Source organism: Loxodonta africana, chromosome 4 (assembly GCF_030014295.1).
Source record: "Loxodonta africana isolate mLoxAfr1 chromosome 4, mLoxAfr1.hap2, whole genome shotgun sequence".
Taxonomy (NCBI): Eukaryota; Metazoa; Chordata; class Mammalia; order Proboscidea; family Elephantidae; genus Loxodonta; species Loxodonta africana.
The window spans coordinates 117,724,965-117,738,925 of NC_087345.1; the positions used below are offsets into that span (position 1 = coordinate 117,724,965).

General features: G+C 36.4%; 1 protein-coding gene across 1 annotated transcript in view; it reads right to left on the minus strand.

Annotated features, from left to right (window-relative positions):
* PDE3A (phosphodiesterase 3A) overlaps positions 1-13,961 on the minus strand; it is a 357,534-nt gene that overhangs the window by 14,504 nt on the left and 329,069 nt on the right. Inside the window, exons 11-15 of the mRNA XM_003405678.4 lie at positions 6,558-6,671; positions 6,188-6,387; positions 3,949-4,152; positions 3,114-3,269; positions 665-917 (exon numbers count right to left, since the gene is read on the minus strand). Coding sequence (XP_003405726.2) covers positions 665-917; positions 3,114-3,269; positions 3,949-4,152; positions 6,188-6,387; positions 6,558-6,671 — 927 coding nt within the window. The remainder of the gene's footprint in view (positions 1-664; positions 918-3,113; positions 3,270-3,948; positions 4,153-6,187; positions 6,388-6,557; positions 6,672-13,961) is intronic.

A 13,961-nucleotide genomic window follows, 5' to 3' on the forward strand; every position in this document is an offset into this window, starting at 1 on the left:
AAAGGTCGGCAGTTCAAATTCACTAGGCACTCCTTGAAAACCCTACGGGACAGTTCTACTCTGTCCTACAGGGTCACTATGAGTCGTAATTGACTCATCTGCAATGGGTTTGTAACATACTGTAGATTTACTTATTTGTCTTGTTTAGTGTTTACTGATTTCACTAGAATGTGTGTCTATGACAGGAAGAATTTTTTTTTTCTGTTTTGTTTATTAATCTATCTTCAGTACCTGGAAGAGTGTCTGGCACATAGGAGGCACCTAATAAACATTTCTTGAAAGAAAGATTAAATACTACCTCTTATCTCTTCATGTTGCCTTCCCTTAAACATGTCAATAAAAGCCTTTGGTTGATCTACATGGTAACAAAAATTCCTTTCATCTCAAATCATGAAGATATTCTGATGAATAGGCTTCAACCATTTAAGTTTTGTTTACTTCATGACAGAGAATATATCCTTGTATGATACATAGTATTACTGTCAATTCCAGAATATGTAATACCTATTATTATGATATTGGGGAAGAGGGCTACCCAGAGTCAAATCTAGCAGATAATATTTGGTATCAAAATATATAATTATTTAAAGCATAACATTCATCTGAACCTAAGTAAGAAGACAAAGGTAAGAAAAGCACATTAGAAACCAGTTTTATAACTTACTTGGAGATTCATTATTTTCACAGGTTTCCTCTTCAGTTGGTGCTTCCCCTTCTTCTTCCTCTGGGTCATCAGTATCTCCTGACTCATCACTGTCTTCCACCCACTTCCCTGGCATGAGACCTGCTGAGTCATAGGAGTTGCACAGAGGACCCACAATGTGAGAGATGAAGGATTCCTGAAGATTGGCCAACTGAGGAGCAGAGCGGTCCATGAAGGGGCTTATTGGTAGCCCAAGACTGGCCTCTTCATCACCCTAGAGACAGGAATTCAGCATAACTAGTTAAACGGAAAGTTAAATGGGCAAGAAAATTTCAAAATGCAAGTCAAGGAAGTATTTAACTGACATCTAAAATAAATAGATATAAAAGAACCCAAACACTCATGTGCGAACTGCCTCTTTACTGCTAAGGGATTCTACCCAAATCATTAAGATTCCTGAAGAAATGCATTGTTGCCTTTACCACTCTGGTAGTCTTATGGTTTTGCCTTTTTATCAAGATGAAATATAAGAAATGGTTTTTAATGTTTCAGTTGAAGATATGTCTTATCACACTAGTCAGTAACCCCTATATTAGAATATAAATGCATCATAAAATGTACTGCTGGGAATTTTTTTTTCCTCTTCTAGGGCAAAATAAAGTTTTTTAATCGAACAAATATTTGTTTTATCATGTTTCCCTTTATTATCAGATGCCAGAAAGCTTAGAATAAGCTATTGCTCCAACTATGTTGCCACTTTATCACAGATTTTGGTTGAATTATATCTTCTGGGATTACGTGGTTTCTGATATTCCTTTTTTTATCTATATGTTTAATAGTATTATTGCATAATTATCGTATAACTCTTGTATTATTTTGAATGGCTTTAAATCTTTCTGAAAAAAATGAATAGACTAAATCAGAAGTTATCTAGCAAACTTAATGAAGGAATATCAACAAGGGTTACGCTTATACAGTGGGATTATAAACAGGTTTTCCTTATCCTTTATTTCAAATCTTTCAATATTTCATTCAATTTCAGAGATTTCAGGAATTGTTATAAATTAAACCTATTCCTAGGAAAGGCAATACATTATTTTTAAAAAGCACATATCTTTTATTCTATACAGGAATCTTACCTTAATAACTATAAAAATTCTCTCTAATCTCTGTTTAAATATATCCAGTGACAGGCAATTTACTACTTCATAAGGTGCTTCATGGAGACCTGGTGGCACAGTGGCTAAGACCTTGGCTGCTAACCAAAAGTTCGGCAGTTGGAATTCACCAGTTGCTCCTTGGAAATTCTATGAGGCAGTTCTACTCTGTCCTATAAGGTCACTATGAGTCAGAACTGACTCAATGGCAAAGAGTTTTTTTTTTTTTTTTTTTAAGGTGTCTTATCCTATTTTAGATGCCTAGTTTTTATCCTATTTTAGATGCCTATAGTAATTACATTTATTGCTGACATTGACCTTAAACCTATCTCACTATAACTTCTATAAAAACCAAAACTAAACCCATTGCCGTTGAGTCGATTCCAACTCATAGTCACCCTATATGACAGAGTAGAACTGCCCCACAGAGTTTCCAAAGAGTGCCTGGTGAATTCCAACTGCTAAGCCACTGGGCCACCAGGGTTTCCATAACTTCTATAGGGTACTCATATTCATACCTTTTTTAGGGAAGTAGGGAGGGAACTAACATATGTAATTTATCTTTTTTAATCTTTACAACAATGCCATGATAAACCTAATCCTAAATTTGTATGTCAGTCCTTTAAGTATCAGAAGACAGTTATTATATCCCCTCTATTTTCTTCCAGGGTAAATATCTTCACTTCTTTCATATTCTTTTATGTCACTGATCTCTGTCCTTTGCCCAGGTTCCATTATATCCTTCTTAAGAGAGTGGTTCATAGTACTGAATGCAAAGCTTCAAGTATAATCTGATCAGTGTAGGGAAGTGTAGGGAAGATCACCCATGCTTGCTTATGTTTTTCTGGCAGCTTCTCTGGTAGTTTGTTGAGTCTTATATTATCATGACAAATAAAATGCCTTTTTTTTTTAGCTTATCATTTACTGGTATTATTAACTTTATCAGAAAAGTAAATGAACTTATTCAGATACACATTCCTCCATAAAAATTAAAACTAGATCCCATTATTATAAACAAATCTATAAAAGAACAATATTTCAAGGGTCTGCTTAATATCTCATTAGGTCATTCCATTATTCCAATATCTCACTCCCCTGTGGTGCCTGCAGATGACTTGATCTTAGAGATTTATGGTTATACTTTAGTATAATTTTTACATCTATCATTTTATATCCTCTGATAGAAATTAGCCAGTACATTTTCTGATACAAGTATGGATATGAAATAGAATGAGTACACTTTATAGCTTTTGAAAGCTTTGGTGAGTTCACAAGCAGAGTTTAGATTAAGATAAATCAGTTAAATTTGTTACCTGCTCATAAAATTCATTGACAATGCCCTCTGTCCACTGAAGATGGAGTTCCTTACATTTAGCTGGTCCATTGATATCAGCCAACTTTATACACATTTGACAAACCAGGAGACGATCATTTTCATTGGTCCAATCTATTCCAACATCGTCATTTACCTGTTTGAAGGACAAAGTCAAAATGTGTTTGGACTCAATGAAAGAAAATGTTAACAGGAGAGAAAACAATAAAATATCTATTAATAGTCTTCCTACCATGTGGAGATCAGAATACCAAGTATTGAAGAGTTTCTCAGCTATTTAAAATAATGTTAATGGTTTCCATAAATTAATAGTAAAACAGCTCATCAATAAGGAAAGTAATGATGGATACAATATTTATTAATTATGGAACTGATCAATAAATTATATTAAAATTAGCATATGTTATCAATTATCGTTAAAGTAATAATGCTACAAATGATATTTTCTTGAATTAAGATTTGGGACATTTATGCTTAATGTATGAAAGTTTGTTTCAGTTTGTTGATCTTTATAACTGCCGGAAACTTCTGTTGATAGACCATAGGGTTGGGAGCAAATTAAATTAAAAAAACCACAACAGTAGTTATAATTTTATTACTCCTCTGTAGCGCAAAGTATAATATACACAGATAGTACTTCAACTTCTCAGGTTTCTATATTGGGACCAATGCCTTTATATCTGTTTCTGACTAAACCCTGTTTTTTCACATTTAACCCATAATAGTAACAATGAGTTCAGTTTAAGGCTTTTTGTTTTGTTTTGTGACATCTTTCAATGTGGCCATAAAATGACTACTAGTACAAGTCTAGTTACCTTGGCATTAAATTTGGCAACGAAGTCAAAGTGTTTCTTCAGGTCTGTGGCCAAAATCGCTTCAATGACAAGGAAACGGAAATGCTTAAATTCCACATGGTCAAGGTTAACTAAGAAGTTATACTCTGGCCGGGACATGAAAAGATTCCACGCAGCAGCTGCATGGTGATTCTCCAAAACTGAACGGTCGTTGTATAGCACCGCCTAGGCAAAGAAGTAAGAGAGCTAAGAGTTCAAATTTTTAAGTTAAAAAATTAATAAATAAAAACTATAAACAAGAATCTGCAATGTCTTTGAAATTGCTCTTTTTTAGGAAACTCACAAATGTAAGCTCCTGGGTATTTAGGATTCACTTATTGCCATACATTTGACTGAAAGAAAGTCACTTTTCCTTTAGCTTAATTTCCTTTTTGTAAGATAAGTTCCTTTCCTTGAAACTTTATTCTAAACTCTTGCAGGTGAGGACTATTAGCACATCTTGGAAACCCTGGTGGTATAGTGGTTAAGTACTACGGTTAAGTACTATGGCTGTTAACCAAGAGGTCGGTAGTTTGAATCCGCTAGGTGCTCCTTGGAAACTCTATGGGGCAGTTTTACTCTGTCCTATAGGGTCACTATGAGTTGGGATCGACTTGACAGCAGTGGGTTTGGTGTGCTCGTTTTAACAGAGTTAGCTTTTTCAGGTTTCTTTGTAGGCCACAGGAACTTAAGGATTTAAAATGAATACATATAAATATACCAATATTCCTAGGAGGTAACTCAGTTACATTCTGCGTCTGGCTCAAGAATTACCTCAATTACACGAAGTTAACTAACAAGGATGAATGGGCTCCCTGAGAAGCCCACAATAAAACATTCTCACTCTGCAATCATCCATAAGGAATGATAGCCTCTCTCTAGTAATTGAGAATACATAAGTATCTACATGTTTGGAATTTTCTAATGGTGCCAAGGAAAGCTGCAAAAGGAAAGGAAATTGCCTACAGAAAGCTTGAAGACTAGTGTGGAAGACAGCTGTAGAGGGAAAAAAGACATAAGAACAAAATGGAAAATTTAAGCACATGAACATTAATACTGGGTTAATTAAAAATGCACAGAAGAATAAGAAAGTCCGAACGGTAAATGGTGGGGGCAAGTGGATTTGCCCAACTATCTTTAGGGAAAACAATTCTGGTGTGTGAAGGACACAAGGAAAGAAGGTAAAGTTAGTAGCAGGAAAATATATCGGGACAATTTTTATTGTACATAGATTAGAGAAACATTCTAGACTAGTCTATAAGAGAGGCTGTGGGAAAGGACGGGAGTAGGGCAAAAGACAAAAGGCAAACAAGAAAAAAAAAGTAAATATGGTACCAGACTGGCCTCTAAATCCTCTAGAAAGAAGATCAGAAGATCTTGGGATGTTTATTAACATGGGTCCAGATAATTAAATCAAGGAAAAGATGACTGAGTTTGATTGTATAGCCGCATACATCATGATATTTAGTGATTTATTTTTGACTGAGATTAAGTATATATCAAAATGAACTTCTTTAAAGTTATTCATTGTTTTTGGAATCTATATTCAGGTAAAAAATTTCCCTCAAATAAGTGAAATAAATTTTTATTTCCATTAACCAATAGACCATAAGAATCATAATTATAAAGAATATATTTTAGAGGAATGGAATTTACATACAAAGAAGTCTTATATTCTTAAAAGACCAAAAAATATTTGGTTCTCTAATCTTTTCATAAAGGGACTTTGTGTAGGTTGGATTTTCTTTCTTAAGGAGGTTCATTGACACTAATCCAAGTAGTTTTTCTTCCTGAGAAGAAAATTGAAAAGGACTCCCCATAGGTGATAAAGAAAGCTGCATACTTACCAGTAATATCTTGGAACAAACCATGACATCTTTTCGGAATTAGCATGGTCTCTAAGAATTTTATTCAGGACGAGGTAAAATTTGGCTTACATCTACTTGGCATTTATTAGAAATCAAATCTATAAAATTAATTTTCTTTCACAAATATCTATATTTAATTATTCCTCCTAATCAAAACCTGTAGCCCTGATGGCACAGTGGTTAAGAGCTTGGCTGCTAACAAAAAGGTTGGCAGTTCCAATCTACCAGCTGCTCCTTGGAAACCCTACCGGGGGCGGGGGGCAGTTCTACTCCATCCTATTGGGTTGCTATGGGTTGGAATCAACTCAACGGCAGTGTTTTTTTTTTTTTAAGTCAAAATTTAAAGATTTTACCTGAGGAGCACTAGTTGCAACCAGAAAGGCATTAGTCCTTCCTGGATGATCGTAATCATGCATGGCAGCAGCCACATACAGTGCCATCAACTCTAAGGCAGGGATATTCCCAGACAGACATCCATATTTATCATCTGGCACACCATACATTTTTGAGAATACATATCCCATATGTCCATGTGTAAATCCACTGTCAGAATCTGAGAAGAGAAAATGGAAGCAATAGAAGTCTTTTAAAAATATTAAACTGGTAACCATTTGCTTTGATTTTCTTAAGGGGAAAAAAAAAAAAAAACAGGAAAAGTAAAAACCCAAACACTCTGTTGCTTCTGTCTTTCACAAGAGAACACAAATGCACTTTATAAAATACCTGAATCACTTGTTGACCCATGATCATTAATCACAGTGGAGAGTCCTGGAATAGGTTGTGTAGTAAGATACCAAACTGCATGTAAGACGTCAGTGGCATGGATTCTGTTATGGTCTGTAACCAATGCAAAGGAACAGTCATTAAAGTGTGAACTTTGGGGTCCGAGGACTGAGAGTGCCACCTACTGGATAAACAGTTTAGTTCTGGCATTTTAACACCCCAATGAAAGCTGGCTGAACTTTCTAGGACAAATACTCTTTGATTACTCTTCCATAACGCCATAATATCCATAGTAACAAGAAAAAACAACACGCACAGCATTCATTATGCATGCAGATGCCTGAAGTGGAAAAATCTGTGTCCAGAGTCTACCAGAAACCCATGTACATGGGAAACTCACTACGAGAAACAACTGTGATGTTTACTCTTGTACTTATTTCCAAGCTCCTGTAGAAGACTGGAGCCCTTGTGGCACAGTGGTTAAGCGTTCAGAGCTAACCAAAAGGTCAACAGTTCAAATCCACCACCTACTCCTTGGAAGCCCTATGGGGCAGTTCTACTCCATCCTATAAGGCTGCTATAGTCTAAATTGACTTGATGGCAACGAGTTTCTTTTGATTTTGTTCTAAGAATATGCAGTGGACCAGAATAAAAAAAGAAAGGCATATGGCATACTTTAACTAAGTGAGACCAAAGGCCCATACTACTCAATTTTCCATCTCTGATAAATGGCACCCAAGTATTGACAGAATATAATATTGTTTTGTATCAAACTTAAAATACTGAAATAAAAATGAATATCTTTTATATACAGATTAAACTCACAAAGAAAACTCAAAACCAAAATTATGTTCTCTGATCTAGAAATTCTTATTTGGGAATATAGTTCAAGGAAATACCTAACCACAAAATAAAATCCTCTTTGAACAACAATGGAGGAAGTTGAGCTATTTAGAAGATTAAAACTATGAAAATAACCAAATTTGCTAGTAATAAGGTCATTAACACAAATAGGAGGTCTCATCTAAATGTACTGTTCAGCTTCTATTGAACTGTGACCACACTTCCAGGGTGCTCTTGGCCCACCTTCTTTTTCTGGTGCAATTCTACCAGGTTTTTCTGCCCTCTCCATAATACTTGATTGGCTGTCATGCTTTATCCTAAACGTACTAACTTTACACATTTTATTTCTACTAACCAACCATAATAGAGTTTCCTTCACTAATACAATAGATTAGTTCTCTGAATAATACTCAACAGATGAGAGGTGAAAAACAGAAGAGAACAAAAAGAATGATAACAGGGATATGGGAGAAGAAAGTGGAGTTGGTGACGCCCAGGTGGATGGTGGGTAGATGGTGCCTCCTTTCCTACATTTCCAGAAACTCTTAGGAGTAAGTCTTTAAGTGATGACAAGTAGCTAAATCTTAGGTAAACACCACAGGAATTTAGCCTAAGGGCCTGAATGTGAGTTTGAGAGATCTCCTCAGCAAAACTTGGAGAAACAAACCTCCTAACTTCCTGAGGAGGAAATATCAAAACATGTGCTCCTATGTCTTTGCTAGAGGTTAAAACTGATATTAGATAGTACTTCAAAGAGCAATTTTATTAAGATTGGGGTTTATATTCCTGAGTATAGAATATCTCAATTAATCCAAGACAATTAAATCTTATGTTTGGACCTGTGCTTCACACAACATTGAGCATGCTAGGATTTTCTGGACTTGGGACAGAACTGGTTTTGTCCCTGCTCTGCCATTTTTTATCCATGCTAACTTGGATGAGTTACCCAAAACTTTAAGTCTCATTTCCTCATTGCAATAATGTGGAGATAAAACTAGTACCTCTTTTATACAGAACAAATGTGAGGATCACATGAAGAAATGTATTTTAAAGTACTTGACACATAGTAAGCTTGCAACTAATGATAAGTATTATTCATATAAAATAAATTGCTGCTGTAGAACAAGATGGTGAACCAGCACAGATCACCAGCTCCTCCAAAATCAATGCTGCGTTTGTAGGGATAGGATTGAAAAGGTAAAAAGAAAGCTCTTCTAAGCCCCTGGGGAGGTGAAAGGCAGTGGTGGCCTGGTATAGGAAGAAAATGATGGGCTGGGCAGAGGGTGGCACTACTGGGGACAGCTTCTTTGTCAAGTTCTTTTCCTTTATTGCAAGCTAGGAAGACTACTGCATGAAAACAATTACCATTACCACCCAAGTTAGAGAAATCTGAGCATGAGTCCAGGATTACAAGGGTGGATGGGGCAGTCTGAGGGTATTGCCAGAGCTTGGTTGGGGCATAGAATAGACAACAAATACAGGCGAACTTGGAGATCTGAGTGGCACCGCTCCCTGTCCTGTTGCCCACATGCCAAGGCTCAGATGACTTTATTGGTGATTTTTACGAACTTTGAAGGAACAACCTTATCTAAATAATTAAGTTCGTAAAATAAAAAAAGAAAGGAAGCTTCCAAACTCATTTTAGAAGACTAGTATCGGTTGAGCACTCGACTAGTAGCCAAAAGGTTGGTGGTTCGAACCCAGAGGAGTCTGAAAAGACAGGCCAGACAGTCTGCTTCTGAAAGTTCCAGGCTGGAAAACCCTATGGAGCAGCTCTACTCTGTACACATGATGTCACCATGAGTTAGAACTGACGTGATGGCAACTAATAACAATGACAGTTTAAGCTTGCTTTAAAAATTATAAAGACAGTGTATGAAAAAAACTGACATACTCCTTTTGCTTATGATTATAGGTTCAAAAGTCCTAAGTGAAACAACAGCTAATCAAATCTGTTTATTTAAATAAAAAAATTAAATATATATGTCTAAATATATAGAAGAATTACATTATCATCTATCACTTAAGGATAGTGAAAAATAATCTGCCTTGTAAGCAGTCAATAATATGTTTATTAAATAAAGCTTTACTTAGTAAAGGAGCTCTGATGGTACAGTGGTTAAAGCGCTCAGCTGCTAACTAAAAGGTTGGTGGTTTGAACTCACGAGCAGTTCAGTGGGAGAAAGATGTGGCAGCCTGCTTCCATAAAGATCACTGCCTTGGAAACCCTGTGGGGCAGTTCTACCGAGTCAGACTCAACTCGACAGCAACAGGTTTTGGTTTTATGTGCAAGTATTATGCTCAGTGCTGGTATCTTTATTGCTTTTTCCATTAACCATCTGATGACCCAATCCAGGAGCAAAAGCACCCAGGAAACAGCTAGCTAGGTCAATGGAGGGCATCAACAGGCTTCTGTACGATATACAGAAATGCTCAAAGGTTCCTCTTCTTGCCCTGGCTATGGTGGGCAACAGGGAGGAAAAAGGGACGCTGTCAAGTCCCTCCTTATTTTATTCTTATCATTGTCATCATCTCTCTTCCTTCATCGCTGTCTTTTAAACAAGTACCTAACCCTCTTTTCAATTCCCTTGCCCACCTGGCAATCCCCTCTCCCTCTCAACAACATATAAACACACAAGCACACACTAACACATCACACACCCTACCTCTTTCTCAGAGTCTGCCCATCTCCCTCTTCTGTCTTGATACACTCGTTTTCTCAACTTTCTCCTTATCCCTCAAGCACAGAGTTGAAGTGAGCTGGTACGGAGGGTTGGAGTTGTATGTAAATTTTATAGATTTCTAGACCCAAATTTATAGATTTTTAATTCAAAATTCTGTCTATGCTGCAATGTACCATAGGGTGAGGGAAAGTTGTTATAAAAAGAGGCAACATTTTCACCTTTTTTCTTTGGAATATAGTCAATACTGTAATCTTTCTACCCCTCTAGCTTGTACTTTGCTACCTTATTATCTATCTTTAAAATTGAGGGACACCATATGTAGCATCATTGAAATGAACTAAACATAAGCTGAACAAGATGATTCTCATCTCTGCCATTCAATACCTATATGAACACAGGCACTTCTGAGACAGTTTCCGTATCTCTCAAACTGGAACACCAAGAATAAGAGGTGTTAGGAAGAATATACTTTAGAGATGAAAGTTTTCAAAAGCAGAAAAAAACACTCTCAAAAATAACTTTGGGTTCATGAGTTAATATGACCTGATGATTTATCTTCTTTTGTACCCAAAATGGCCAATTAAAAGAAACTATAAATAATATCAAACATTATTTACCCCCCGTATAGCTGGGTGTCAACCATATCTAAATTATCCTAATACTTATTTAATAAATGCATTTGTAACACATTTCTACCAGTGAGTTGCCTATATGTATTACCTTACCTACTGCTACTCCATGAAATAAGTATACATTGCAACCTGTGAGAGCCAGAACTCAACGGGACAGCCTTGTTTTTCTGGGTCTCACCACGTTCTCCACCTCTGACAGGGTGCAGTCTTAAATTTTTTCTATCAGTCGTTTTAGTGGAAAATATTTGAGTTTTCCTTTCCTGACAGATTTTGGCCTTTGAAGCTTTGAAGCTAGGCATTGACTTCTCTCTAGCTATGAAAGTCCTAGAGCATCCTCTTCCAGTACTAGGCTGTTCCATTTACACTGAAAATCTGTTGGTTAGTGTGGCCCCTTCATCAATTATCTCAGCTGGATCTTCTGGATAACTTGCTGCTTCACCTTGAACTTTTACGTTATGGAGATGGCTTCTATCCTTAAGCTTCATGAACCAACCTCTGGTAGCTTCAAACTTTTCCTCTGCAGCTCTTTCAACTTTCTCAGCCTTCACATAATTGAAGAGCATGAGGGCCTTGCTTGCTCTGGATTAGGCTTTGGCTTAAAGGAATGTTGTGGCTGGTTTGATTTTCTAACCAGACCACTAAAACTTTCTTCATATCAGCAATAAAGCTGTCTTGCTTTCTTATCATTCTGTGTTCGCTGGAGTAGTCCTTTTAATTTCCTTCAAGAACTTTTCCTCTGCATTCACAACTTGGCTAAATGTTTGGTGCAAGAGGCCTAGCTTTCAGCCTGTCTCAGCTTTTGACATACCTTCCTCATTACCTGTTGCCACTGAGTCAATTTTGACTCACAGTGACCCTATAGGACAGAGTAGAACTGCCCCATAGAGTTTCCAAGGAGCGGCTGGTGGATTTGAACTGCCGACCTTTTGGTTAGCAGCCAAGCTCTTAACCAGGGCTCCCTCTTCTTCACTAAGGTTAACAATTTCTAGCTTTTGATTTCAAGTGAGAGTTGTGTGGCTCTTCTTTTCATTTGAACACTTAGAGACAATTGTAGGGTTATTAACTGGCCTATTTTCAATATTGTCATGTGTCAGGGAACAGGGAGGCCCCAGGAGAAGGAGAATGATGAGGGAACAGCTGGTCGGTAGAGAAGTCAGAAAACACAACATTTATCTATTAAGTTCACTGTCTTGTATGTGTACAATTTATGGTGCCCCAAAACAATTACAACAGTAACATCAAAGATCATTGGTCACAGATCATCAGACAGATATAATAATAATGACAAAGTTTAAAATATTGCAAGGATTACCAAATTGTGACACAGAGACATGAAGTGAACAAAGTGAACACACAGTGTTGGATAAATGGTGCTGACAGATGTGCTCGATGCAGGGTTGCCACAAAACTTCAATTTGTAAAAAACACAATATCTGCAAAGTGCAATAAAATGAAGTATGCCTGTGTATATATGTATGTGTGTATATATGTGTACAGAAACCATGGTGGTGTAGTGGTTAAGAGCTACAGCTGCTAACCGAAAGGTCAGCAGTTCGAATCCACTAAGCGTTCCCTGGAAACCTTATGGGGCAGTTCTAATCTGTCCTATAGGGTTGCTATGAGTTGGAATCTCGATGGCAATGGGTTTTGTTTTTTTGTTATAATTATGTACATACATACATACACACACACACATATATGTGTAGATATATATACATATATATATACAAATAGTCTTCAAATTTTAGTTAAATCCATGTTACAAATTTAAATGCACTTTTTTCGCCTGCTGATAATTTTTAAAGGTGTAACTAGAATGCTGATAAAAATTTAGTTTCTAATATTTTAGCTCATTTTCATATTAAAATTAATCCAATCTCATGTTCACTCTTGTTACTTTAGGGTTTTTTTTTTCAATTAATTATGGATTTTTTTAATTCATTTTTCTTTTTTATTGTGCTTTAAATGAAAGTTTACAATTCAAGTCACTTTCTCATATAAAAACTTACACACATTGTTATGTGACCTTAGTTACTCCCTCTATAATGTGACAGCACACTCCTCCTCTCTATCCTGTATTTCCCGTGTCCATTCAACCAGCTCCTGTCCTCCTCTGCCTTCTCATCTTGCCTCCAGACAGGAGCTGCCCACATAGTCTCATCTGCCTACTTGAGCTAAAAGAAGCACACTTCGCAGTATACTTCTTACAGTCCAGTTTAATCTTTGTCTGAAGAGTTGGCCTTGAGAATGATTTTCATTTTGGGCTAACAGAGTCTGGAGGCCATGTCCTCTGGGGTCCCTCCAGTCTCCGTCAGACCATTAAGTCTGGTCTTTTTACTAGAATTTGAGATCTGCATCCCACTTTTCTCCTGTCCATCAGGGATTCTCTTGTGCTCCCTGTCAGGGTTGTCATTGGTGGTAGCCAGGCACCATCTAGTTCTTCTGGTCTTAGGCTGATAGGGTCTCTGGTTTATGTGGCCCTTTCTGTCTCTTGGGCTGATATTTTCCTTGTGTCTTTGGTGTTCTTCATTCTCCTTTGCTCCAGGTGGATTGAGACCAGTTGATGCATCTTAGATGGTCGCTTGCCAGCTTTTAAGACCCCAGACTAATTATGGACTTTTTTAGATGGAAACATTACAAATATAATTCTCTATGAGTCAATATTAAAATAACTAAACTTACAACAAATTTTTGAGTTGCTAATGATAATTAATGATATGTAAAGTTTTAAATAAATATATTAGTGTAAATTTAGAATCTCAGCACATATGAAATATTTTAATAAGATATTTTAAATGATCATCAAACCAAAGCTTTCCCGTGCAAAAGACATTTTTTTTTATATAAAGTTTCTGGGTTCGTTTGTAGAACAAACAGTTTTATTATATCAATTCTTTTCACATGGAATGTGAATGTTTCAGGAGAAACATTTATTCACTTATATAAAAATGTAAAAATAAAATTTAGAATCTGAAAACTTCTTTTTACATTTAAATACTTGCCACTTTTTCCTGTGATTTAATGATATATTATTACCTGGAAAAAAGTTAGCAGATATTATACCTATGGCATCTAGTATCAATTTTGACTAAGTGGAATTTGGCTATGGCTGATTACATTATTAATATATATTTGGAGGTCTAATGTTAACTTGGAAATTTAGTCTGGTGACTAGCTGCTCTTTGGTGTTTCCAGTGGCTTCCTTTCTATAAAAGTTTATTGATGTAACTCCTTAACCTCTGAGA